The sequence below is a fragment of the Cariama cristata genome, unplaced genomic scaffold (genome assembly GCF_000690535.1).
Source record: "Cariama cristata isolate BGI_N322 unplaced genomic scaffold, ASM69053v1 scaffold13245, whole genome shotgun sequence".
NCBI classification, from domain to species: domain Eukaryota; kingdom Metazoa; phylum Chordata; class Aves; order Cariamiformes; family Cariamidae; genus Cariama; species Cariama cristata.
This window is the reverse complement of record NW_009619345.1, coordinates 13,213-40,201: the sequence shown is the minus strand read 5'-3', so window position 1 is coordinate 40,201 and position 26,989 is coordinate 13,213. Positions and strand designations below refer to the sequence as shown.

Below are 26,989 nucleotides of genomic sequence, written 5' to 3'. Positions count from 1 at the left end.
GAGTTAGGTGTGCAGCAGGCTGAGCTGGGACTTTGGATGCTGCTGCAGGTGGTAGAGTTGCAACAGCGGGCAAAAAGTCTCCAAGTGAGCTAATGTAGACTTTGCTTAAGAATCATTAACTAAATCCCTGTTTCTTTTCATGGGAGGTTCAGCGCCAGTCACGTGGCCTGGTGTAAAACAAGATCATTACCTATCAGTGCAAACATATGGCCAAGTCTGCCCGTGTTATTGCTTATCTCCGCGAGCGCGAGGGGGCTGTGACATTTCAAGCAGAGCCGATTGGTGAGGGAGTTTCTATGTGAGGGTTCTTGAAGCAGCGCTTCCTTTTTAACCATAATACTGCGTGGGAAAGTGTACCACACATTTTTCTCTAGGAGACCAGAAGATTTACATAATTCTTCCGCTTCTATGGAAAGAGAAGAAAAGCTGATACAACTGTCTGTTATGGCTGTGAGCTTTGCATTTACCTGTATTGTGGAAAGTTAGTTTCCTATTTTCTGAGATGCATTTCTCAGAAAAGGATGGTTTTGAAGATGACTTCAATAGAAGTGTTGTTGCTGCCCATGAAAGGGTTCCTTCTGGAATCTTGGTGAGTTTGACAGATTTATTGCTAAGTGTGGGTATATAATTTCCTATAGCACACTTAAAATACATAAAAAATGACTTCCTATATTTCATAGTATGTGGAAGACTTTAATTAGGCATTCAACAGACTTAACTTTGTTTCCTGTTTTCGTTCCATGAGTGCTCTGTGCAGTACTAGGAGCAATCCTAAACCCCAATTAAAATCTTTACTTAGGAGCAAAGATGGTTTTGTTTGCTTGTTTTTGCTGAGTAGACCTGAAGCTACAGTGCTCCTGTTTCACATGGTCATTTTTCCCCCCAATATTTCAGGGTACAAAATAAAAACTAGTAAAACACTTACTGAATATTTTCTATGGTTAAGGAAAGCTTCTGCCTCATAAATATATATACATGCAAATATAGGCAAGGTGAGATAGATTGAGGGAAACTATTGCTATGCATGCTTTTTATTTCATTTTTCTGCCTAATCTCTTGAAAGAAATGCAACTTCTTCACTGTTTACATCATGTGGCATTAGACTATCTTTTAATCCTCTAAATGTATCTCAAAATGAATGGGTTGTATAAATATCTACTCTCTTGTCAGCTGAGATCTACATTTAAGTAACTTTCTGCAGTGATAGTTAAAATTCATGCCCTCTAAAGCTGTGTCTCTCTGGAGCAATCCAATAGCTTGCCGTTGGGTAACTTGCACTCTTCTTTTTCTGTTGTTGAACTGGGCATGTGTAGTGTTTCATGTTCGTATGGATGCACCTGTATAAAAGGTGTTGGCTTTAAGAACACAAAAAAATGCAGTTTACTAAAGCAGTTATCCAAATGCACAGAAAACACAAGTTTGTGGACAGACTTTTGATTATGTCTTGCACTTGTGTATGGATATTACTGAATAACATAAAAAAAAGGTTCAGGAAAACATTTTGCTTTTGTAGCAGCCAAAATAATGTCTTTGTTAATGGTACATAGAAATAATTCCTATCCACAAAACCTCCTGCTCAAGTTATGCTAACATAAGCATTTCCTGGTGATGAGTTTTGAAAATTTGGGTGTCTGTCATGTAAAGCATGTTAGATACTTAATCTGAACTGTAGTAACGTTTAATCGTTATTTCTGCGAGCCATTCTGTTCGTCATTGCTGTAACATGAGGAAGTCAACCAACATATGCAGGGTTAATTTTAATGTAATGTATTTGAGTATTTTATAGTTGGAGGCACAGAATTTTATTTTTAGTTCTTGAACTTCCAAAGTAGTTATTTTCTTATTTCATATTTACTTTTATGTGCTCTCTCTCAAAAAAACGCAACAGCAAAAAAAGCAGTTTCTGTTTCTACCTTTTGCAGTGTAATGGCTTCTTGCCAGAAAAAAATCTTTTTTATGATACAGGACAGAGAGATCGTTTTCCCCATTCCAAGTACAGTTGCACTTAGCTTAGTAGTATTAATATATTCAGCTCTAAGAATTTTTGCGAACTAGGTAGTATTACATAAACATTCAAAAATCCACCTCTCTGGAGCCTCAAGAGTCACAAAGTGTTTTTCTGCTGTGAGACCTTAGGTATTGATAGCCTTTTAATTTGCTATTCCTGAAGAATAAGTAGTAAGTTACATTAACTGTAGCTTTTATGCAGAGTTCTGGAATTTGACTGCATCAGGTAATGTGTATACTCTGGATATCAAAATAAATAAAACTTAAAAGCTAAAGAGTATGGTGAAATGTTGCTGCATTGTCCTTTCTTAGCTTCTCTTGTCCATCAGACCTCTGTCTTGAATTGCAGAACTGGATATTGGCATGCTTTGTAGGTTCTTACAGCAGGTTATGAAGGCACACTGCTCTCCGCTTTTCTCTGCTCTCGGGACAATCACATTTAACGAATGTTTTCTAAGCATGAAATAAGGAGTGTTATCAAGGATATACTTTGTCTTACTGGTTATTCTGTGACCAGACTATTTCTATTGCATTTGCAAGAATTAACACAGTAACATTTTATACTGTTCCTTTCTATAGTCAGATTCAGTACTGCTCACCACAAGTTTTCCAACAATATACAATAAATCTTAAAGCAAAACCAAACAAACAAACAAAACCCCAAACCCCAACTTCTAAAATCTCCTGGCTGGGGTTCTATTGACATTTGAGATAAATTGAACATCTCATGGTTCTCAGGTATGTGGTAACACTTTATTTCTATTTGATCATTTGCTTGCTACAATTTGAACCTTCTTAAATGACATGTTTATCTTACAAAGTGAACTGTTATATTAAAAACTGAACTACAACCTGATAAGCAATAATATACCTTAGTTTCTGGTCTACGATTTTGTTTGCTTACAATGTACAAAACAATGTTTGCATTAAGACTTGGCTCATAAAAGGCTTCTTTCCTTATGAACATTATTTTTAATACTCAGTAGGTTCAAAAGTTCATAACTTTTACACACGTAAGAGGTTATTCTGGTTTTGTATGGTCACAAAAGTGGCTGTGCTATGAGCTACCGAAATACAACTGAGAGCTGTAAAGGAGGTAACTTTTGCTACAGGAAAGCAAGAACACATGTAAAATTGGTGAATGCTTCCGTCTTGTGGGGTTTTTTTGTGATTGTCTGTGGTTAGACAAGGTCAGTTAGCATGTATGTGAGGAAAACTAGATTATGTAGCAACTGAACTTAATTCTTAGCAGTTGGTGTGAAATTCTGATCTTGTAAACAGTCGCTACTTAAACGATAGAGAAGTCCTTGCTAATGTCTGCTTCTCGAGTCCCATTCACTGAAATGAAATACACGGAATGGAGACTAGTAAGGACTTCTATTCCTGATGGTTTCAAACATGTACCAAACTCACCCTCCTTGGTGACATGAAATCAACCTTTCTTTGTAAGCCAGTACCATAGACTCCTCTTGGAAGCAGCCAAGGTACAGCCATGAATGATAATGACTGTGAGTTAGGGAATTTCTCCTAAGTTTGAGAATAAAGATGACTGTCATTGTAGGGGAAGACTAATTGCTTAAACAGCAAAGCAGAGATATTGCTACCTTTCTGTTTTGGGTTACAGTTCCACGAGACACAGAAAGTATCTCACTTGTCAAAAGGAAGATGTTTGGTTCCCTGTCCCAGCTTTTTTTTCCTAGCTCTCTGGTGCTGCTGTGTCTCCTGGCTCTCTGGTGTTTGTCATGGTCTTCCTCCTGAGCTAATCTAATTGGGTAACCCACTGAAACAAACAGCAGCAGCAAAAATGGATAGGCTTCTGCCAGCTGTGTCAGTGAGCTAAAATCAGCTCAGTAAGAGGGTCAGATGAGGAGAGATTGAAGTGAGACCTCCCCTTTTTGGCAAGAGTGGGCTATCATTTCATTAGCAAGCAGTCCATTTTATAGTTGTACATGAAACTACTTAAGAGATGGAACTGAATTTTATTAATTGCTAATGTTGATAGAGAGTCCATTCTGCTAATCTCATTAGCCACTGAATGACAGTCTATTCTTTTGTCTTCATCAAACATATTGTACAAAAGCTATGGGAGAAAATTCTCTAGCATGTTACCTAGCATAGTAGTTCTGTGGGTAATTTCAAAACAGTTTTAAATCTGTATTAGAAAACCTCCATCTTCCTCTTTAAGTCTTGTAGAGAGGAAGGAACTTTTTTTTTTTTCCCCAAAAAAAATCTAAATATGATTAGGTAATGTATTTTAGGCTTGAGAAGCCTGAGGTGGAGAAAAATACTTCCGTAGCTGCTCTAAGTCTGTGAAAGTAGTTTTAGATTTCCTGCATGTTTACAGTTATACTGGTACTGTTAGATGCTACAAAAGTGGCTTCCCCTTGAATGAATGCAATATACCCTGCATTACTGGAAGGAAGACCTTGAAGGCTCAGAAAAGAAATAGTTGATTAATTACCTAGATAATGAAAGCAATACCAGGAGGAAGAACTCTTGTAGTGCAATACCATTTTGTTTAGAGGCATTAAGAAAAATCCTAAACCTTGTTCAGAGACTAGTAAAAACAGATTAGCAAATAGACAAAGAAGTTCACTGTAGATTTTTTTTGTAGAAATATTGTCCCAAAATGGAATTTTTACAATTTAGGCCTCGTTATGTGTTCAGTATGGTGTGTTTTGATTGTTTGTAATGGCTCTTTATTCTCCCAAATAATACCTTTAACTTCAGAGGCATGCAATTGCTTGGATATATTTGAAACGAGCTTGTAGCAGTCTTTTGGGTAGGAGGTGGGAGATGGCAGATTGAGGAAGGGTTGCACTTAGGTTTCCATTAGAACACTTTCATGGTTTTCCTTCCTCTTTCTATTAAAGCTCAGGTGTTCTGAGAAATCTTTGGACTTCGTTTCTTATTGTCAATCACAGTTCACATTGTATTCTTAGTCTGAAAGACTCGGTCATGCAAAATTCAGTCATTCACATAAGTATTTTCAATGGATTAGACAGAATGTTCGATAAGTGATTCTGTATGTTCTTTGTTTATCTTGTTTGAGTATAGCATCATCTTCTTAGTGTGTGCATCTTCCTTTCCTTGCGTTCTGTCCTGAACTCCCCACTCTCATCTAGTAAGATTCCTTCACTGTCCCGGTTTGGTGACATTCACCTAGGCTGCATATTTATTGTTCTTTTTCAGTTTTCTGATGTCAGGAGTATAAACAACCACAAACAGCTGTACGAGATTTGTTTTCTCTTGACTGAAACCTTGTAAAACCTGTGGAAAGTAGTTAGTGAGTAAGAACTCTTTACACTTAAAATAATATATTGCATGAGTGTGCAAACTTGGTTAAGGATTGCTTTTCACATATGAAAATGTACTATTTGGAATGTAGTGTTTATTCTTTAGGTGTAATTTCTGTGGAAATAACAGTTGTTAGCTGGTAAGTCATTGCTTCTCGTGGACGAGAAGTGTGTTCAGGACAAGGTCATGTCCCTAGGTTCACTGTGTTTTTGCAGAGCAAACTTTACCTCAGCAGCTCTTTTACCTTAAGTACCTACAAGCTTCATTAAGCTGTTTAGAGGAGTATACATTGTAACTGTAGATGATACTTACTGTAGTTTTATTTAATCAAAAGTTAATGGGAGAGTCTCAGTAACTTCGAGTATCTGACATCACCTACCACAGGTGGAAGTCTTGCTCATCTCAGTTTTAACTTCTGAAGGTCGATGGCAGGGCTTTTCAAGAAAGGTTTTTACAAGCTCCTGATTTTTGTGTTGCAAGACGCTTTAGTACTTGTTTTATGGCAAGTAAATTCACTGGTGTTGAGCTTTCCTTATAGAGGGGCTTTGATAATTCCTTTACAGTGACTCAGCCATTTTTAAAATATACAGCTGTAAAGGAAGAGTTACATGTAGTACACTCTGCGTAACTTTTCCTGACTTTTAAGTTTTTTGGGGGTTTTTTGCATCCTTATGTAGAGTTATCTCCATTTTCGTGAGCATCAGTTGTATTAAATAGGCAGTCTTCAGAGAACGAATTTGTATTTTTAGCTTATCCGAGTAATTAAGTGTCACTTGAATCTAGGCTTTGGGGTTTAAAAATGACATGCTTCAGAATTTACTTTAAAATTTTTAAATAATCATAGATTCAAGTTGATAAACTATTACAAATAGGTTTTATAACTCTGGAGTCTGTTAGTAACGCAAGAATTGGCTCAAAATTCTGTTGACTCTTGAAGGTTTTTGTGTAAAGCTTATTACAATAATCAGAGTAATTGATAAATGAGATTGCACATCTATTTAGATGTTTTTTAAAAATTGATTCTAAAAAACTTTCTACATTTTTTGATTTTTTTTTCCTTCCTCTCCCACAGTCTCAGACTATGAACTACGTAGGACAACTTGCAGGACAAGTGCTGGTGACCGTGAAGGAGCTGTACAAAGGCATTAATCAGGCAACCCTTTCAGGATGCATTGATGTCATTGTGGTCCGGCAACAGGATGGGACATATCAGTGTTCTCCTTTTCATGTCCGATTTGGGAAGCTTGGTGTATTGCGCTCTAAAGAAAAAGTGGTAAGTTCAGAAAGTGGGCCAAACCAAAGTTTTGAACACCGGTGCGTTCCCTTTTTTCCCTCCTCTTCCTTCCTTCCCCAGCCCCCCCATACCTGGTTAGCAGAGCGATACAGTGCAGAGCAGTTTCTCATGTGTGCTGTACAGAGTGATAGGTTTGGAATGCAAAACAGAACTTCCCGTGGTAATCTAGGGACTTGGCAAAAAAATACTGTGAAAGAATCATAGAATCATAGAATCATTTGGGCTGGAAGGGACCTTTAGAGGTCATCTATAAAAAAGCTTTGACAGCTGTTGAGCTATGCAAAAAGAATAATACAAACATATAGACTTCGCAGTCTTAAAGTGTTTACATGGCTATTTATTTGCTTATTTAAGTATGGTGGGAAATAAATGCTTAATGCCATTTAACTGATCCCTGATGTTGCAAACAACTATTTTTGGAATGTCTGGAGGACGAATAGAACACATCTTAAGGGTTGGTGACCTATCATAAATATTACTCCTTGTTAGCTCTGTTCAAGGCTGATATGCAGTAGAAAATGCAGTTATTAATATCCACAAGCAAATGAAAACTGGGACTGAAGCTTCTTTCCTGTGTAGACATATTTGAAAGAGAACCTGGTACAATTCCCTGTCCTGTCAGTCTGAGACTGTGGCACTACCCGAGCAGGTTGTCCTGCCATCCCCTAGGGAGTGAGTTGCGTTGGGTTGTAAATTTGACTGAAAAAATGGAGCTATTGTGGAGGGACTTTATGTTACTGTCAGTAAGGAGTACTCTCTATGGCAGTATTGCCTGTGGGTGTGCTACCAAAGGATGGATTGATGTAAACAGATCATAACACCTCAGGGTTATATGCTGCTTTTCTGAGAAGTGAAAGGACACTGTAGGAAACTACCCTCATCTTTATGTTTTGGTTGTAAAGGGTGAATAAAGTGCAACTAACAGAGCAGTTATGTTAGGGCATTTTTTTGTTAATGGTCCATACTGGGAGTTAAATGCATTAAAGTGGTAAGTTTATCATAGTAACACTGGCTAGCAGCAGTTTTCTTGTTTCATTTTTTTGTTTTGATTTCCCCCTCTCTAGTGTTTTGTTAATGAGCACGCTGATGACAGGGTTGATTTTCTTTAACATTTCTGCAACGGATTACATAGAATTTTTCAGCAAGGTACCAAGAGGTGGTATAACTGTACTTTTTCTAATGTCTAAGCAAGCGAGATACTCTTACAACAGGAGTGATCTGAAATTGAGCTTGCTAAATGTCTTTGATTACACTTCTGAGAAGCTGAACCAAATTTGAGAGATCTTTCAGCTTCTGATTTCAGCTTCTGGGTACCTCTAAAAAGCTGTTGAATAGTAGAAACATCTCCTCTTGCTACCTGCTGTACAAGACTGTCAGCATAGTTCTCAGCTTTTACTTGAGTGGATGGCTGCTGCTTCTTGCTCCCTTCATCCTTTCAGTTGCCATTCTGCATCTGAGCGTTCTCTCAATAGTCAATTGAATGTTTATTACTGCGTTGTGTACGCATTTTTCTCTGGCATGTTAGGAGGCTAAGATCAGTTGGTAGTCTCAAGATGTATGAGAACACAAAATATGCATATCTGTGCTTCAGCTTTATACTTAAGATACTGAAGTCTCCAGAAACCAGTATGAGGTATAGGTACTAAAATTAGGGATGTTTGTCTGTCTACAGCAGCATAAAGAAAAGGTTGAAAAAAGAAACACTAAGGTTTGTTGGGTTTTTTTAATGTTACTGAATTGGAAACTCAAGAAAATATTTTAAGAATAAACTGTGTTCAGTAGTGAAGTAAGTATGATTTTCAGATCAAAACCATTCAGTTCTTGTGGAGAAAAAGAAAAGCTGTTATCTTAAGGATTTGGGTATAGTGCCCATGCATGTTTGGTTATCTACCTGTAATTTATCATCTCCTATGATTGGATTTCCTTGGCTAATGGTTTTATTCTCATAAATGGGCAAATAACGGAGTAGATTAAGATACATGGATACTGCCTTTCTTAGCACTGTGGTGTTGGGTTTTTTTTCTTGGCAGTCCACGTGCTAATCTTAAAATTAGTCCTCTTTCCTTATTGACTGGCCATTTCATGTCAACGGTTAACTAACTATGAATATGAATGTTCATATCACAATATTAGCTATATGACTTGGGGTGTAATTTTTTCTTTTGTATTGGCAGGAAGCTAGAACTTGAGTAATGTACATATTGGATATCTCATAGCAATTACAATGTTTAACTTGGTCTCCTTTTGGCAAAAGTGTCTCAAATATATGTAACTTGAAATGCCATTGGCATTTTCTGCAGTAAGGCAAGTCCATTGTGTTTCTATCTGACATGTATTAAATTGTTTTTAATTAGCTCAACTAAATGCAGATACACAGATACCATCAGCTAAGCAGATTTACTGAAAAATAAGGTAATTTTATCTGACTATTGAACACGTTTTGTTTGGAAAAATTTGGAATGGAACTTAACTGGATGCCCAAGATTTCACAAAGAGGAGGAAGTAAAACAGTTGTATCTTGGTTTTAGAAAGGCATTCGTTTTTTTTCTTTTTATTTCATGCATGTGGGGAAGGGTAATCTCTCCCTCCTGTGCATGTAATCTTAAATCAAAGTACCTTTTTATGAGAATAAAACATCCTTCATCTGACAAAAGCACTATGGTTGCAGAAGGATTGTGGTCCTATGTCATATCCCCATAAACTCAAGAGCAGGAAAATCTGAAACAATGTTAACTGAGTTGGAGAAATAATTGTGGCAAACCTCTGTCCCTTTGAAACAAAACCCCCTTCCAGGAGACTTTCAGTGTGTCATCTTGAACTTTTGGTATTCAGGACTCAGATTCATACCAGGCCCCAGTTCAGGCTGAGCTTTAAACATATGAACAGTCTCAATCGTTCTTCCAGGAAATAAAGACTAGATCAATGGTTATTATTTACACTACTAACTCTCGAAATTAGTTGAAGAAGATTCAGTCTTGAAATGTTTTTTATTTTTTACTGATTTTTCTTGTAGGTTTTAGGCTCTCTGCTAGGAGCATGATGTATTTTGCAGGTTAACAAAATAAAGACCATTATTATAACAGACTTCTTTCAAAAAGCAGAGGGAGGAGAAAGAGACATGCTTATACAATGGAACAAAGCTTATTCTCAGAGCGAAGTGGGCCTTGAGGTTAGTGCTTTCCCCTATGATGAATTATTTACATTAAATTATCTCTTTCTGCAGATTGATATAGAAATTAATGGTGATGCTGTTGATCTTCATATGAAACTTGGTGACAATGGAGAAGCTTTCTTTGTACAAGAAACCGAGGAAGAAAATGTAAGGGCTTTTGTGCTTCATGATGGCTACAATGCAGTATTAACAGAGTAATGTGTTAAAAATGCTTAATATAGTGTTGTCAATATTTAACTTTTATGAAAGCTAGATTTTCTGGGATTGAATCTTAACATCACTTTCATATGCTGCCAGGATGCTTGGTGCTTTGTACAATTCTGCTAACAGACATAATGCTGTAATTTAAAAAAAAAAAAAAAGAAAAAGAAAAAAGAATTAGTTACTTTTTTATTTGAAAGACTTGTTGAATATTTTTTCCCTTTGTTTTAGTATATTCATTCTTGTTGACTGCAGTTATACAGATTGCAGTGCCTTATAATAATTTTTGCCTGAAGTTCTTATAGCTTGTGCTACTGACATCTGTACTAATAAAGATTGTCTATTTTGGCATATTTTTAATTTGCCTTATAATTTTAGCACAGTTTTCCACAATTTTATCTATGAAACTTTCACCAGTTAACAGTAACTTCTTCAACTTGAGAATTCTTCTTGTATTCTAATACAGTAATTAATTTCCCAGGAACTTATTGCAGCTGGAAGGTAATGAGCCTCTGAAAAATAAGAATAATGGTTCATTTTCAGTCTGATTTCCTAAGGATATGGGACCTATGTAATCACAGTATTTGTCAGTCCTGAGCTTTGGTTTTGATCAGTTTTGAATCTGTTGGCAAGTCAGAAGGAAAGAAGCTCTAAATACAAAGTTCCAAAAGGTTTGGTAAAAACAGTCAGTTAGAGGAAAGAGGAAAAAAATATTTGTCTCAGTGAAGTAAAAGATGAAGTGTTAGCTTCCTGTTGTTATTTGGAATCGGAGTCTTTCAAGGAAATGAGCTTTTTAGTTCAGGGCACTACTTGTTTACTGTGAGGGATCAAAGGAAAGTCTCATTTTGAAAGGAGTGAGATATCATTTAAAGTGGAAATAGAAAATAGGCATTAAGAGCCTAAATGATAACTGGGAGTAAGGATTCATAACATTTAAGAGAAAAGAAGATTGAGTTCTGGTTTAGCATACACCATCATTAAAATCAAAACTGAAAGCAGTTTTTTATATATGTAAGCTGTGTCAGCCATTGATGGGAACTGATCAGTCTTAAGACTTTCAGAAAGCAAGGGTGATAACCACTACCTTTGTTTCCAGTACAATGTTTTAAAGGATCTATTGCACTTGCTTAGTGTATGTTAATTTATAACAAGAGTGCCTTGTCTGTGTATGATGTGTTCTGGAGAGCTGGTAGTTCATGCTGAAGCTATAGATCAAGTTAGCTACAGACTCAGTTGGTTTTTAGTGCTTTTAGACTTTTTTTTTTCCCCCTCAGTATTTCTGCTACTGATTAACATATCCTTGTGGTCACCTCTTGGAGCTATGCTTAAGGTACAGACGCTAAAGTTCTCATCAAGTTCTCAATGGATTCAGAAAGGTCTTTTCAAGTGGTCAGTCTTTGTTGTTTTCACACCTTGACGTTCAGAAGTAACACCACATGCCTCAATTCACGTGAATCAGAACTATTCTAATGTAACTTTCAGGCATCGTCTTTCAGCCAGTTTTCTTTTAACTTTTCCTCTGTTTTTTAAGTTTTGTCTTGTTATTCTGGATTATTTATCACTGATTGCATAGAATATTAACTTTATTTTAGGTTGCTATCATTTTATTTGGAGGTTTTTCACAATACAAAATCTGTGTGTCATTATAAGGCTATATTTTGTTCTCCCTTCTCCACTTCTCTCTCCTTTACAATGAGTGGAACAAAACTTGGTCTATAACTCTTAACTCAGTAGAAAATTTGAACTTTAATAATAGTGGTTTAGACTTCGAACACATTAAGAGTAGTATCAGTGTTCTGGCTGTTTCTGATCACAGTGTGGTTCCTGACTAATCTTCTGCCTAACAGTCCTGTAAAAGAACAGGCATCTTGTAATTAGTTCTATTCTACTATGAAATTGAGCTCCATAATTTTTTCTCTTTCTCCTCACTATGCAAATTCCATTCTCTTCTACTTTTGTTCCACTCTGTCCCTTGACAGTGTGTTTCTTTCAGCCTAGGTGTAGGTATCTTTTAAGTTTCTTGTTATGATGTAAATAAACCCCAGGCAGTCCATTGGTAAAGCTTTTCCTTCATTTGAATTGTTCCTTCAAAGGGTAGTGAGTTGTAATTAAATGAGGGTTGGTTGGTTGTTGGTTTTAAGGCAAGTAAATTATAGTTGAGTTTTTCTTTTTGAAAGATACTTTATATAAATAGTGTCTGACATGGATGACAAGACTGAATGCACCTTCACCAGTTTTGTGGGTGACGCTGAACTGGAAGGAGGGGTAGTCAGGCCAGAAAACAAGCCACCACACAGAGCCAACTTGGCAGGCTGGAACCGTCAAGATTTGCACAAGGTTTAACCAAGATACATGTGAAGTCTTGCATCTGAGTTGGAAGAATCCCATCCCAGCACAGGCTGGGGTCTGACTGGATGAAATGTATCTCTGCTGTAAAGGCCAGCAGTGTGCCCTGGCAGCAATGAAGGCAAACATGTCCTAGGCTGCATCAGCAGGAGTACAGCCAGCAGACGGAGGGATGTGGGACTGTCCCACTCAAGCTAGTATATGTTAGGCCAAACCTGGAAGACTGTTCTGGTCTGCCAAGTTCTGGTCTCCCGAGTTCAGGAGAGACATGGAAAATTGGAGAGAGTCCAGTGGAGAGCCACCAAGATGATCCAGAGGATTGGAGAAGTTGACATCGGAAGAAAGGTTGCTGGAACTGGCTGTGTTCAGCCTAGAGAAGGGAAGGCTCAGGGGGATCTAACCACAGTCTTGCAGTACCTGCGAGGTAGTTACAAAGCAGACGGAGGCACTCTCTTCACAAGGATGCCTGATGGTAAGACAAGAAGGAAAGTGCATAAGGGGGAAATTCCAGCCAGGTATAAGAAAAATCCTTTACTATGAGAACAATGTAATACAGGAATAGGTTGCCTAGAGAAGTGGCAGATTTTCCCTCACTGGAAATACTCAGCCTTTGGCTTGACAAGGCTCTGGGTAACCTAACCTGAGGGCCTGCTTTCGACAGAAGATTGGACTGGAGGATCTCCTGATATCCCTTCCAACCTACACCTTTCCATGAATCTGTTTCAAAATAGACAGCAGTGGATGTAATTAGCTTATTTTTATTAACACATTTACTAAGCATGGTTAGAACTGGTGTGCGCAAGGGCAGATAATTTCAAAAACATTCCACTGACTGGGTATTTGTTTTGCTAGCAAAATCAATTGTTTATGTCTGAAACTGTAAGAATACTAACATTCATTTTTCTAACCTTTTTGTAATCCCTGTAGTAAACTTTGTTGTTTTCTGGATAGCAACTTCATGCCACTGGGCTATTGTATGGTTTCATGTCTAAATATAGATGCAAGGACTAATCTATAGCCAACAAGTATCCTGTATGCACAAAACAAAGTAGAATCATAGAATCGTTATGGTTGGAAGAGACCTTAAAGATCATCAAGTCCAACCATATACCAAACATCACCATGCCCACAAAACCCACTAAACCATGTCTCGAAGTGCCACATCTAAATGTTTTTTGAACAATTCCAGGGATGGTGACCCCACCACCTCCCTGGGGAGCCTGTTCCAATGCTTAATGACTCTTACAGTGAAGAAGTTCTTCCTAATATCCAACCTGAACCTCCCCTGGCACAACTTGAGACCGTTTCCTCTTGTCCGAAGTAAAATAAAATAGTCTGTTCTTTATTTTCTTTTTTTTGCTTAGGAAAAAGTTCCTGCGTATTTGGCAACATCTCCAATACCCACTGAAGACCAGTTTTTTAAAGACACTGACAATCATTTGAAATCAGGTGAAAATGAGAGGACATGTGCAAACTCAGAAATTCCACACTCTGTGGAAACAGAGACTGTATTCACCCCAGGTTCTGTGAAAAAGAAAAAAAGAAGAAGAAAGAAATACAAACAAGATAGCAGGAAAGAAGATCAGATCTCTTCTACTGGGACGGAAGAGATTTTTGAAATGGAAATAAGCTCAGATGATGAAAAAAGTGTTCAGCCCCTAAGGTAAACTATCAGATACTTGCTGACTGCTTTCACTGTTATCACTGAACATTTAATAAGTGACTTGTACCTTTCTTCTATGCAAGTAATGCGTAAGTTTCAATAGGCTCTGGGTATAGGCTTTTCCTCAAAGAAACAAACAGAACTCCAAACCATTATCTTCCACATCTTTACAGAATCCTGCAAGTTTGGCTATTTTGTTATGAACATGAAAATCCAATTAAGCCCATTCTGGTAAAGAAATGTTGTCATGATCTGTTGTGTGACTGATAAAAAGTTTCAGTGCCATTTCTCTGAGGCAGACTGGTCATCTGGTGTGTTTGGTAACCTCTACGTAAAGCGCAGCGTGGAATGCCTGTAGTACACCACATCTGAATTTGACTTCTGTGTAACTTTGGAAGTTTACTTTGGTAACTGAAACTGCATAAATGAATCCTTCACACTAGTGCAGAGAATTCTTTACGTGTGTGTAGTCATGAAGGAGGGGAAAAAAAATAATCAGTCCTGTATTTTGAAGTGGTTAAACTATTAGTAAAGTGGAGCTTGCAGTAAAGTGGTAGCACATACTAATAAGCTGAAGAAGCTTACATGAGTAATAGGAAAGATTATAGTAAGAGAAGAAAGCTATCAAGCATATATATGATCAGTAAAACACAACAAACAAAATTTGGATTTTAAAGTGTTTTCTGGAGTGTCTGTGACTTTCTTAGTTTATTTACCTTATTCTTTCACTGTCATATTTATGTCAATGAATTGTCATTTAGATATTCACTGCTCTGTTTAAGTCTGGGAATTGGCATTTTGTTTGGTTTGAGGTTTTTCCTGTTTTTTTCCAGGTAAAGAAAAGCAAGATCATTGTTCAGTCTTCAGTGTGAGAGTATTAAGACAGCAATAACTTGTCATAGTGAAACCATCAAAAATAAAAATAACCATCAAGTACAGACAGAAAGAAAATATAACCCATGAATTGTTTATTCTTTAATACATTATTACGAATGTATGAAGAATTTAGGAATGTCATGCCAATAATGGCTGTTTTCATCCAGTGTTTAAAATTCAAATTGCTGTTCTAGCAATTATCTTAATTTGACTAGAGATGAATAAAAAATTGTAGATTTGACTGAAATGTCAAATGTTTAGTCATAGCTGAACAGACTATGATGTTTCCATAAAGATTACTCTGGTTTTATTTATTGTACCTTTTAGAATGAAGGATTGAACAGGCTTTTTATTTGTAAACCATATTTTTTTACATATATATAAACAGAAACAACAGTAGAAATGCATTCACAGTCAAAGAGTAGCGTTACAATGTTGAAGGAAGATTTTGTAAAAGAATGCTGTTTTCTTGTGAATAGCACGTAAATGCAGGACTGAAAAAATACATTGTGGTAACAGAAGGCCAGAGACAGTAGATTTGCTGCTGTGTATCTGTCAGTGGAGTTCATAGACAGTCATTCCAGTGGCTACCAAGGCAGGAAATAAAATGCCTTGCAATAGGCATATGCTGTTTTCTTCCCAGCTAAAGATACAGTTGTGAAAAAATGGCCATAAGCTTTTTTTTCACATCCTGTGGGGATGTAAGGTGATATCAGCGGGTTTGTTTAGTTTTGGTTTGGTGGGGTGTTTTTGTTTTTTTCTTTTTTTTTTAGTTATAAATGTGTGACTCTGAAAAAGGAGAGAAAAAAAAAAAGAAGTAGAAACTTAACTAACTGTTATTAGACATAGTTTCAGATTTCAAAATGAAACTGGGAAAGGAAAAGGGAGGTTGATGTTCCAACAGGAAGGTCAAAAATTCAGCCGCAGGTACCAGTACGAAATGTCTTACCTCGTTCTATTCTTACAAAGTGGATAACAAACCGTTTCCTGTTCCTTGGGAAAATGAATTTACAAGTGTTTATGCAACTTTAAAAAAAAGGTCCTTTGTCTTATCTAGCTGTGATTTAGATAAGTTAGTAGTGCTTGACTTACCGAAAATAATATCCGGAGGACTGAGATTACAGTGTGTACAACTCAGAAATAGAGGGTGTTACTTCTCCAGTGCTAAAGGTGTTAAAGAGTTAAAGTAGGTATCTGTCTCTTGAATCTTATATATTTATTTAGACCATGTATAACGTCGATAAGGATGAGAAGTGGTAGCATTTATAAATGTTGTAAAATAAATAACTTAGAATTGATAGTGCAACTCGAAGTTATAAGTTGATGCATACCGATTTTTCCCCTCTTATTTCAATAATCTTTGACTGCATTTGGATTTTTAACCTCCAGATTTATCCACTTAGAGATGAAATTTGATTTTTCTTTTTTTTTTTGATGCTTCATATGAACTCATTTGGTTGCTAATTCCCAGTGAATAAAATCTGTCCAGTACCACCTGTGTGTGTCATCTTGCCCCCCTCTGAACTCATAATATTGAGGACCTCTCTGTAACCATTTTTCAGTGTGTTTACTTGTTCATTAATACCTTTCCCCCCTTTTGGAGATACTTAGCACTGCATACAAAGGTAGTATGAAACACATTTCTATCACAGTTAGCTTAGTTTATGAATACAAAGGATGTACAGTCTCTGCAGCTCTCATCTCGAGTCAAGCTGTCATCATCAAATTTCATAAGAATACAACTACTGAATAAGAAGGGGAGCTATTAAGACATTTTTAGAGTTCTGTATTTAACACAGTCTGGTCTGTCTTCCAAATGAAAGACTTGTGAAAATGAGGTGGGTCACTGTAACTACTGAGGGTCTAATGGGCTGTATTGAGTAAGTGTGTAAATTCCAAATATTTATGTATTTTAATAGATAATGTTAAAATCTTTTCTCCGCCCATAAGAGAAATTAGTGTTAGCATTCCAAAACAAGTCCAGTGAAACTGTGTCGGTAATGGAAGAAAAATACTTTTTTTCTTTCATAATAATGGCTTAAAACTAATTTGTATTGCATTTTACACTCAAATTCCAGGCTTATTTTCCTTGTATTCTCTCCACTGTATGGCCATGATGCCCTTGATCTAACCTCAAAACAAGTTCGTTGTATCCTGAGAATAGCTATTTATTCAATTAAAATCAGAAAGCTGTAAAAAGATCTGAAGTACTTATGATGGCAATATTTAAAAGTGACTTCTGTGTAAAATGCAGTGCATGCCTGCTCAATGGGTCTTACTGTTTATTGGGGGTTTTTTGTTATAGATACTCAGTAGACTTCCCAGTGCAAAACAAACCCACTGTTCAGAACAGTACAGTACTTCTAGCTGCTTGTTGTAGTTTGTGTTAATTTGTAAACTCCTGGGTAAATTGTGAAGCTAGTACCTACCCCTGTTTTCTTACTGGTTTTAATTTGTGAAATGTGCGGTTGTAAAGTGCATTGTCAAAACTACCTTTTCTATTTAACTTTTCCAGTGATTCTAAGATTTACATAGTAAAGATTATGTTAAATCTGTACGTTCATCTTTGGGTTTTGGTAGTATTAGCTGGCTGTATAGAGTAATACCATTTATGGTATTGTGACTTCTTCGATATTAACTTACTATGTGTCAAGAGCAGTAGATTTTTAAACTTGCAATATTTTCAAGTATTTATATAACTTAAAATGTATATAAAAACTATTATTAAGGTGTGCTGCAAACAAGGAATTCTTTAAGGTATACGCTCCTTTCTTTGATCTTGGATTTTTAATAACATGATGAGTAACTTTTCTAACTGAATTAGTAATGCAGATTTCTTATAGCTGACTTAATGTCTCATTTTTCTCCACAGAGGATCCTCAAATTCATCACCAAAGGGTGAAGAACAAAAAGAATCTTTGATTTATCACTCAAAGGATCATTACCCCTTATCTGATGGAGACTGGTCCCCTCTGGAGAAGTAAGTCACTTTGTAATGTCATCATATGTATAATGATGAATAATTATTTTAAAAAAATGAATGTGCCTTTTTGTTAATTTTTCCCCCTGATCTGTAAAACTATCAGACATGCGTAACTTTTTTGATATCAAATGCAGCATTTGATACTTACTTGGAACTTTGGGAACTTTCCTCTCTACTGTATGTATTAAACAAAATTAGTGTCTTTTTTTTTTTCCCTCCCCCCAGTGAAAAAAAAACTTTCTTATTAAAATTCACTATTAAAGAAAAAGTCCTCTCTACTGTATGTATTAAACAAAATTTGTGTCTTTTTTTTTTTCCCTCCCACAATGAAAAAAAAATTTTCTTATTAAAATTCACTATTAAAGAAAGAAAATACAATTAATAAGATTTCCTTAGATTGAGAAGGGTATGGAAAACAAGTATATTCCCTGCTTAGATTGAGAAGGGTATGGAAAACAAGTCTATTCTCTATGATTCACCCTAGCATAAGCAACACTTGATGTGCTATAAAGCAGAAGTGTTGAGTATGTAAGTTAGACTTTGCCAGATGAAGTAATGCCGATTACTCGAGGTAAAGCTGGGTCCTAAACTTGAATCATATTCCACTTCAGAACAGAGGATTTGCTGGTTGCTGGAATTCTGGGATCTCTGGTTAGCCAGAGATACCAGAAACAGTACCAGTTGGTTGTGGATTCTCACAGATGGTGTGCTACAGCTTGCCAGTCAATTTTCAGTTACAGTGAATAGGGCACTTCTCTTTATACAGTCAAGCTCTTCGGTTTCTGATGTTCATGCTATTATATTCCTCTTGCATTCAGTTTCTAGATTTTTCAAGGCTCACCCTTTGAATTTCACCACTCTAACACCAATATCTCTATTTGCATAAGAAAGCATTCTGTCCATATGCGGTGGTACTTGAGGTAAATTTTGTACTTTTCCTGAACGTTGGACATAGGGAAGGGCATATATATAGCACATAGCATGCTGAGCAGTATCTCGATTCATCTTAACTCTTTGGTGAGTGTCTAGTTTTAATGCTTTTCAGTTTGTCTGAGGAATCTGCCTCACAGCAGATACGTTCACAGTGTCAGTGGGGATAACTGGTCAGCCTTGTGCGATAGCTGTTGTTGCACGTTAGTTGCTCAGTGCACCAATGCCTGTTTTTCTGTATCAATAGATGGCAGTGCAGAATAGAAGAGAGAAAGCTTCAGGAAATACTTCTTGAAGTGCATATAATCTCTCTGCTTTGGGTGTTTCCAGGGCTGTGGCCCCAGTAGAGTCTGAATGTACTACACCATGCTTGATGCCTGCTAATTCCCCCAGTGCATAGCTTGTTAATGAACAGAAGTGGTTGGATGGGAAATCCCTTTATCATTCCTTTTTATGTTTTGGGCTGACAACCGCATCCTCAGTTGTACTTGATGAGATGTGGTCTTCAAATGTTCCCTGAAGGTTTGTGGTTTGCGACTGAAAAGCAGTCACAGTGTTTGACCCTGAGGATTGACACGGTGTTGTATGGATTGTATCACCTACGTAGTTGTAGCATGGAGGCTGATACTCCTTTTCAGTTTATAAAACTCTGGCTAACATAGACTAGCAGGCTATGCCTGGGAGATATGATTCATGCCTCTCTTCTTGTTTACGTATTTAGGGGATAGTCTGCTCTAACAACTTGTTTCTGCATCCTGTGCCATACTTAGGCTTTTCATAGTTTAGGTTTTTTTTTTAACAAGCTATCCAGTACAGATTGCAGTGTAACAGGGAAATAGGCAATTTTCCTTTCCCTCTTTGGGGAGGGGGGTTGGGTAGGAGATTGTCTCGCGCATGAGCCACCTAGGAGAAGAGAAATTTTGCATGAAATTATTTTTCCTAAGCCACTAAAGAAAGATTTTATAATGTAGCTGTCGTACAGTGAAAGAGAAATGGGAGGGTTTAATAACCTGCTTTTTGGAGATCTGGAGAAGCTAACTGACTTTTAGTTGAAGTTGGTTGTCTTGCTCCTCAGAACCCTTGCAGGGAGCTAAAGGAAGATAATAGCTTAAGTCTTCTCAATGAGGATACTTCTGTTTGTCCTACTCACTCGAATAAAACCAAAAAACATAACCATTAACTATTTGATACCTGATACCATTCATGTTCTTCTGGTTTTAACAAGCAGTGTTTGCATGACTAGATCACTATTACAAGCTTGGGCATTTTGACTGGAGACTTCTCCCTAAGAATGATAATGGAAAACTTTTGCTTTGGGGGAAGTGGAAGAGACTTAGGTTCTCAAAGCCCTGAAGTATTCAATCTTTTGCAGGTACTGCTGAATATTAGGAATTAGGCTTAGAAGCAGGTTAATACGTCTGCATGGCTTCCAGTTGACTGGTGATACAGGCAGAACAAATTATTTAGCACACAGGGAAGATTAGTTCATATTCTTCCTGAAAACAAATATTTTCATCAGTGTGTTACTTTAAATAAGCCCTTCTAACAGTATGGAAAATGTAATTTCTGTAGGAAATTGTTAAAGGAGAACTGAGGGGGGAAATCTCTGGTTGGTTTCCTTTTTGTGTCCCTGGGTGATGAAGGCTGGAAGTCGACAGTTGGATGATGGATCACCGCTGTAGACATGTTTAAATGTCCTTCTATCTTGGATTTTGTGGTGTCCCTCAGAGTAATATGAGGGATTCTTACTGTCTGGATTGTGACCCGATCTGTGTACTGTCCATTTTTATAGTCTGACTTGTGATCAGTTTAGTCTTGTACGATCTTGCAAAACCCTGGCTCCACAAACCTCCAGAAAGGTTCAGATATGATACTGCATTAGATAACTAATTCTTGCAGGAATTCTGAAAGGAGGAAAAAAAAAAAATGAAATACCTGTAGGAGTTACTGTAAAATTTTCAGTATTAAATCATAGAACAGCCCAAGTTGGGACAGACCTCGCAATGTCATCTGGTCCAGCCTTTCATGGGAAGGGGAGACTGGGTGAGATTAACTAGCACCCTGATCAGTCACAAACTGAAAACCTCCTGTGATGGAGACCGCTTTCCTGGGAAGGTTGTTGCAGTGAATGATTATTTTCACTGTAAAAAATTTCTTAAGTTGAAACCTCTCCTGGTGCAACAAATTCAAAGTCAAGCGCAAAGTCCTGTACGTGGCACGACGTAACCCAGGAGCCGATTACAGGCGGGGATCCGTGTGGCTGGGCAGCAGCCTTGCCGAAAGGGACCTGGGGGTGCTGGTGGACGAGAAGCTGAACGTGGGTCAGCAGAGCACCGCTGCAGCAACAAAGGCAAATCGGATGCTGGGCTGCGTCCCCAGGGACATTACGAGCAGAGATGGAGATGTGCTCATCCCTCTCTACTTAGTGCTGGCCAAGCCGCACCTGGAGTGCTGTGTCCAGTTCTGGTCCCTACAATTCAAATTCAAATACTGAGGTTTATATATATATTTTTAAAAACCCAAAACAAAACAAAAAAAGACAAACCAAAAAACCCCCCAAAACACAAACCAAAACATGCTATGAGTGTCAAAGTGTAGAAAGAGCAGCGTTTTTATAATATACAATATAGTTACCCTGCTCAAGAAAGGATAGACAGACCTGTCCCAACACTAAATGCTCCTTCAAAACGACTTCTTGTGTTTCCTTTCCTCCTGAAGATCGTAAGAGCAAGATGATTTCGAAATCACACCTTTCTGGCATTTTGTAGAGTGAGGAGTTCTGGCTTGAAAGTGGTCTTGGCTAAAGTAAATTTCAGAGGTCTGTTTCTGATTTGTGGCTAATAACCACTGTCGGAAAAATAGGATGGATTTTAAAAGATCACGTAGTCCAGACACATCTGAAGGAAGTTTTTGAGTAATCTCCCTTCCCGCTCCTAAGTTATCTTGTTACTGTTGTTTTCCCCGCATCGGGACTTGGTGGTGTTTCGTGCGTTTGTGAGTTAGGTATGCAGGACTTTTATTACTCCAGTCTTGGCACAGCAAGCTTAATGCTGTGTTTTTACAGAGGAAAGGGACTTAAAGGTAATTTCTGTTGTACTTTTAGATAAACTTTTTTTGTTTTGTTCTGGTTTGTTTGAAAAATGGAATATGGGCTGAGGGGAGAGCTATACCTACACTGCAGATATAGCGGAGGAATCTGTTTGGGGTGATTGCTATGTAAGTCCTTTAATGTGATTTTGGTTTTAACCTAATTTCTCACTGTCTGAAAACCCTGCTGGGCTTCTTGCCACGTTGCTGAATAATTGAAGCTCTGTTGAGCTGTAGAGAACTCTACCAACAGTAGCTGCACAACAAATGCATTTTAAACACTGTAGCTTTTTCTTTTTTCTTTTTTTTTCTTTTTTTTCCTTCTTGTTGATTTGCTAGCCCTTTCTCTGAGCCAGTCTGCCCTAAAAGTGATTCAGAACTAGAAGTTAAGCCTGCCGAGAGCTTGCTCAGATCTGAGTCTCACATGGAATGGACGTGGGGAGGATTCCCAGAATCAACCAAGGTAAATGGCCTCGTTGTCCCTGACCCCGTGCGGTGAGGGGCGGCCGCTCTGAAGGTGGGTGCTGTCCGCGGGGTGACCCGCGACGACGCTCCCGCTCCTCGGAGCGACTCGGCTGCCGGAGGAGCGTCCCCCGGACGTATTCGCCTGCCGTAGGAGAGTAGCGCCCCCTTGTGGCTGGCAGGCAGCCGAACTTGTGGCGTCCCAAAGCTGGTCAGCAAAGTAATTCGGGAAAACCTAGCAGTGGAAGTCTGAAATGTTTCAATTTTTAGTTAGAAACTGAAGAAAACAACTTTAGAAATTAATTTCCTGTATTTTAGGCTAAGTTCTAGTTCATTCCACAGGAATTGTAGCCTTGATAGAGTAAATTTGGTATCTAACAGGACAGATGGTGACAGAAGCCCTGATACGTCCGCATTTATGCTTTTTTGTTGCCATGGTTTGGTCAAGTCAGCACTTGCTCCATGCCAGTTTCTCTGCTGAACTTGTAAATAAGCTAGTATGAAGCTTCTGTTGCAGGGAGCTTTGCTAATAAGGTGGGGCAGGTTTTATGTTGCTAAGATACACGTTTAAATTCTTACTCGGTTTACTTGTGGCCAGGACTTGTACCATGAGTACACGTTTAATGTTTAGACCAGAATAAAACAAGCATGTGAAGTGAAAGGATTGACTAGAGTTTTGTTTTTTCAGATAAGCAAGAAAGAGAAACTGGAACATCCCAGAACAGCTACCATCACTCCATCAGAGAAGACTCATTTTAGGGTCATCCTCAGCTCTGATGAAGTTGAAGATGATGATGATGTGAAAGATTCTGTCTGTACAGTACTGAAACCTGAGCCAAGAACTCATCCTCTGCTTAAGCAGATGGATGTCAAAGATTCTCTTGCTTCTGTAATCACAGAACCACAAGATCCATTGCCGTTAGATGCTGATCATCATTCCAGACTGTTGGTGGACCCTTTACCAGAAACAAAGCCAACAGCAAAAATTGATTCTCCTTCAAAAAAGAAAGGTATGTAATAAAGCTGTTGATTCTTTCCTTCAGTGTGATCTACCAAATTTGAGGCCATAGTGGAAAAAGTATAAATAAGACTTTAAATAGGAAAAATTGAAAAGGCACATCTGACTAAAACTATAATTAAACTCTTGGATTTATAAATGCTACAAGTAAGTGTGAATCTTCCACAATTACGTTTGTATTTAATGTGTGTGGATAGCTTCATCTTAGTAATCTTAATTGTTAAAATTAACAGGGGTGCACAAGAGAAGTCATCATCAGGGGCCTGACGATATTTACTTGGAGGACCTAAAGGCTTTGGAACCTGAAGTTGCAGCACTCTACTTTCCCAAAAGGTAATTTTGAATAAAGGTTCAATGGATCTAGGGTTATATTGCAGTTGCACTATGTGAGTTATTACATATATGATTTAGGTGTTTATGCACCAGTTCTGATAAAAAGAAGTGGTCTTCAGGTTTCTAGGCTGTTGTGGAGTAATCGGTACTGATCTCATTGTGAAAATCTATTCCTGATTTGAAAAGAAGCATGTTGAAAGATCATGTGGCCAGGTCATTACTGAGAGTTTTCACCTTTGCAGAACCTGTATGTTCTGCAAATATAGAGGGGGGCTAAGTTTAAACTGCACACTCCTTTTGCACCGGTACTCTATTTAGCCATATTGCTAGCTCTATATAAGCACGTTTCTGTTTTTTCCATTCCCTGTACATCCCTTCCAACTTTTTTTTTTTAATATCAAAAAAGACCCAACAAAAAAAATCCCACAAGATCTCATGCAAGGCAGCTCAGTCTCAAAATTCACTCTTGTTTGTTTTTTTATGAAATCAAAGCATTTTATACTCTAAATAACTATCTAGGAAGACCTTTGTAAAAATACAGCTTAATAAGGAAGAAGTGCCTATTGGTTTATGTTAAAACTAAAGTCGTAAACTTTCCAGAACTTACTGATTAACATTACTTGGGATCAAACTAATAACTCTAACCTTAGATAGCAATGTAATATTTTTTATTTAAAAGGCCACTTTTCTTTTCTATTGTACTTTTTCCAAACACAGAGTGTTCTAAAAACAACAAGCAGTGTCCTTTTTCCTTTCATTTTTATTCTACAGCTTTGCAGTAGAGATTGAGGAGCATTGTATTGCTCTGCAAAAATAGAACGTAGAGGATCTTTTTCTCATTTAAATCCAATTTTGTTGCAGGCAAGAGAAATGCAAGGAGGTGAATGTAAGGAGAACTGGAAAATGTCAGTCTGCCAGTATTGTTAAAGGTTGAGGGGGATGGGGTGGTGTTTGTGTCTGGCTTTTTGTTTGTTTGATTTTAAATTTATATTGTAAAATGATGTAGTAATTGAAAGAAATGCAACAGCAAGGTGATTTTTTTTTTTTCTCAGTAATCATATAGTGTGTTCTGTGACCTAAAATCTATAAATTTTTGTGCAAGTGAAATACTTATGGAAAATGTGGACTTCTTTTCTGTAGTGATTCAGATCCAGGCTTCAGGCAGTGGACAGAGTCCGATACCCTCTCCGGTTCCCAGTCACCCCAGTCAGTAGGTAGTGCTGCTGCTGATAGTGGTACAGAGTGCATGTCGGATTCTGCTATGGACTTGCCTGATGTTACACTTTCACTTTGTGGAGGTCTCAATGAAAATGGAGAGATTTCTAAAGGTATGTGAAAGACTCAAACGTAAACAGTAATAAGGCTCAGGCAGCTAAACAAGTGAAGTGGCTTGAATGCTCTGATTTTCACCTTGCAAAGCTTTGACATTATTATGCTCATGTTGAGAAAAGGGAATGGATAATCTTTCATTTTCTGAAATTCTTAAGCATTTGCCAAGAAGAGAGAGCAGAATTTAACCTTACATTAGTCAAGACCACTTGATGTCTTGAACCTTTCTGTCTCCTTTTTTGCACTACATGTTGCGTATCTGACCAGCCATTCTTGTTTCTGACTGCAGTTACTTGCTTAGTCGTATATAAATCTTCACCGTTCACATTCTTTCTAATTGCCTGATAATTTTTTTCTTTTTTATTTTTTTTTTTTAAGTGATTAAAAAAACTTTGACTATTGTGTTGGACTATCTTTTCTCCTGCTCTGCTTTTCTTATCCTAAATGTTTGTTAACCTTTAGATTATTACCAGCTGATTCTTCTCTCATAATGCTCTGGTTAATTTTAATATTGAATTTGTATGCATTTTTGAGGTAGCTTCTAGGAGCGCATAATCTTCATGAACGTGTGCTGCATTGTTTTTAGTATTACTTTTTTAATGGTCTCTAATGCAACAAGTGAAATTTAAGTGCTTATTAATAAAGGCTCAGAACAGCTCTCTTGGTAACATGGTAGTAATAGTGGATTTGATTTTAAAAAATTATGTCTTCCTTGGAGGGGTCTTACACGAAATCATGAATTTCTGCAAACGTGTATAGTCACTAGTCATGAAAATGCTATTACTAGTCAGTGATTAAACAATCCTGAAAAGCTGACAACATCCTTCCCTCTCCCCTTTTAGTGTAGTATCTAGGCCCCCTTACCTGCCATAACAATTCTTTAAAGAAAAACTTGCTTAGACAAGCATGGCTCTCTCTTTCCAGCCTGCAAACTGAATTAATTCCTACCTCCTCCTTATCCTCCCTCTCCTAATTTCTTAATTCTCATTACTGTGACTGTTGAAGTGGTATGAGGCTTTCCCTGTTACTGAGGAGGCAGTCGCAAGACTCTTGACAGGTAGGCTGTATTAGCATATCTCGAGTGATGTTGCAAGATCAGCAAATGCTCTGAAATGACAGAAAGCATTTTCCTAGATACAAGCTAATCAGACATTTTGGGATTTTTATATTATTATTTTTAATTAAAGTCTTTTTCTATTGCAGAAAAATTCATGGAACATATTATTACTTACCATGAATTTGCTGAAAACCCTGGACTCATAGACAATCCTAATTTGGTAATAAGGATTTATAACAGGTAAGTTCTCTATAGCGTGTAGTTACATCATAGAAGATCTCACCTAAAATCTACCCTTTAAAGTGTGTGCATTTCTCAGCTTTCCATTGCAATTTGTGGTTTTGATGGCTCTGTTTCTGAGTCTCAAAGAGAATGATTTTGAACTGAAGATTTGCATTAAATTTAGCTTTAACTGAAGTGACTTTTTTTTTTCAGCAATTACCACTAATGTTGAATTATATATATTAAAATAACTCTACTTTCAGAAAACATTAATATTAGTTGTTAGCAGCAAATAAATATTTTCATGAACAAAAGAGCAGTTTGCACGCTGATATTTATTGACCTCTAGTCAGGTTTTGTAATATCTTATCAATAACATGTTTTAAAACAGGTATTATAACTGGGCGTTGGCTGCTCCAATGATTCTGAGTTTGCAGGTGTTTCAGAAGAGTTTGCCTAAGGTAAATAGATACATGTATACTTTTTTTCTTGAAGATTTTATATGTACTAACACGTGATTATCTCTTGTTATTTTGTTTTTCTATATAAATTAAAAACATGCCTAATTTTTCAGGCTACTGTTGAGTCTTGGGTCAAAGAAAAGATGCCAAAGAAGTCTGGAAGGTGGTGGTTCTGGCGCAAGAGAGAAAGCATGACTAAACAGGTAACTGAGACCTATTTTGATTTTTTTTTTTTTTTTTTTTTTTTTTTT

At 37.3% G+C, this 26,989-nt stretch overlaps 1 protein-coding gene across 1 annotated transcript in view; it reads left to right on the top strand.

The window, feature by feature from the left end:
- Positions 1–290: 290 nt before the first annotated feature.
- LPIN2 (lipin 2) overlaps positions 291–26,989 on the top strand; it is a 35,018-nt gene continuing 8,319 nt past the window's right edge. The window contains exons 1-12 of the mRNA XM_009701229.1: positions 291–589; positions 6,377–6,577; positions 9,822–9,917; positions 13,682–13,980; positions 17,729–17,836; positions 22,196–22,319; positions 23,007–23,328; positions 23,570–23,669; positions 24,810–24,997; positions 26,202–26,295; positions 26,669–26,738; positions 26,852–26,941. Coding sequence (XP_009699531.1) covers positions 503–589; positions 6,377–6,577; positions 9,822–9,917; positions 13,682–13,980; positions 17,729–17,836; positions 22,196–22,319; positions 23,007–23,328; positions 23,570–23,669; positions 24,810–24,997; positions 26,202–26,295; positions 26,669–26,738; positions 26,852–26,941 — 1,779 coding nt within the window. The 5' untranslated portion in view covers positions 291–502. The remainder of the gene's footprint in view (positions 590–6,376; positions 6,578–9,821; positions 9,918–13,681; positions 13,981–17,728; positions 17,837–22,195; positions 22,320–23,006; positions 23,329–23,569; positions 23,670–24,809; positions 24,998–26,201; positions 26,296–26,668; positions 26,739–26,851; positions 26,942–26,989) is intronic.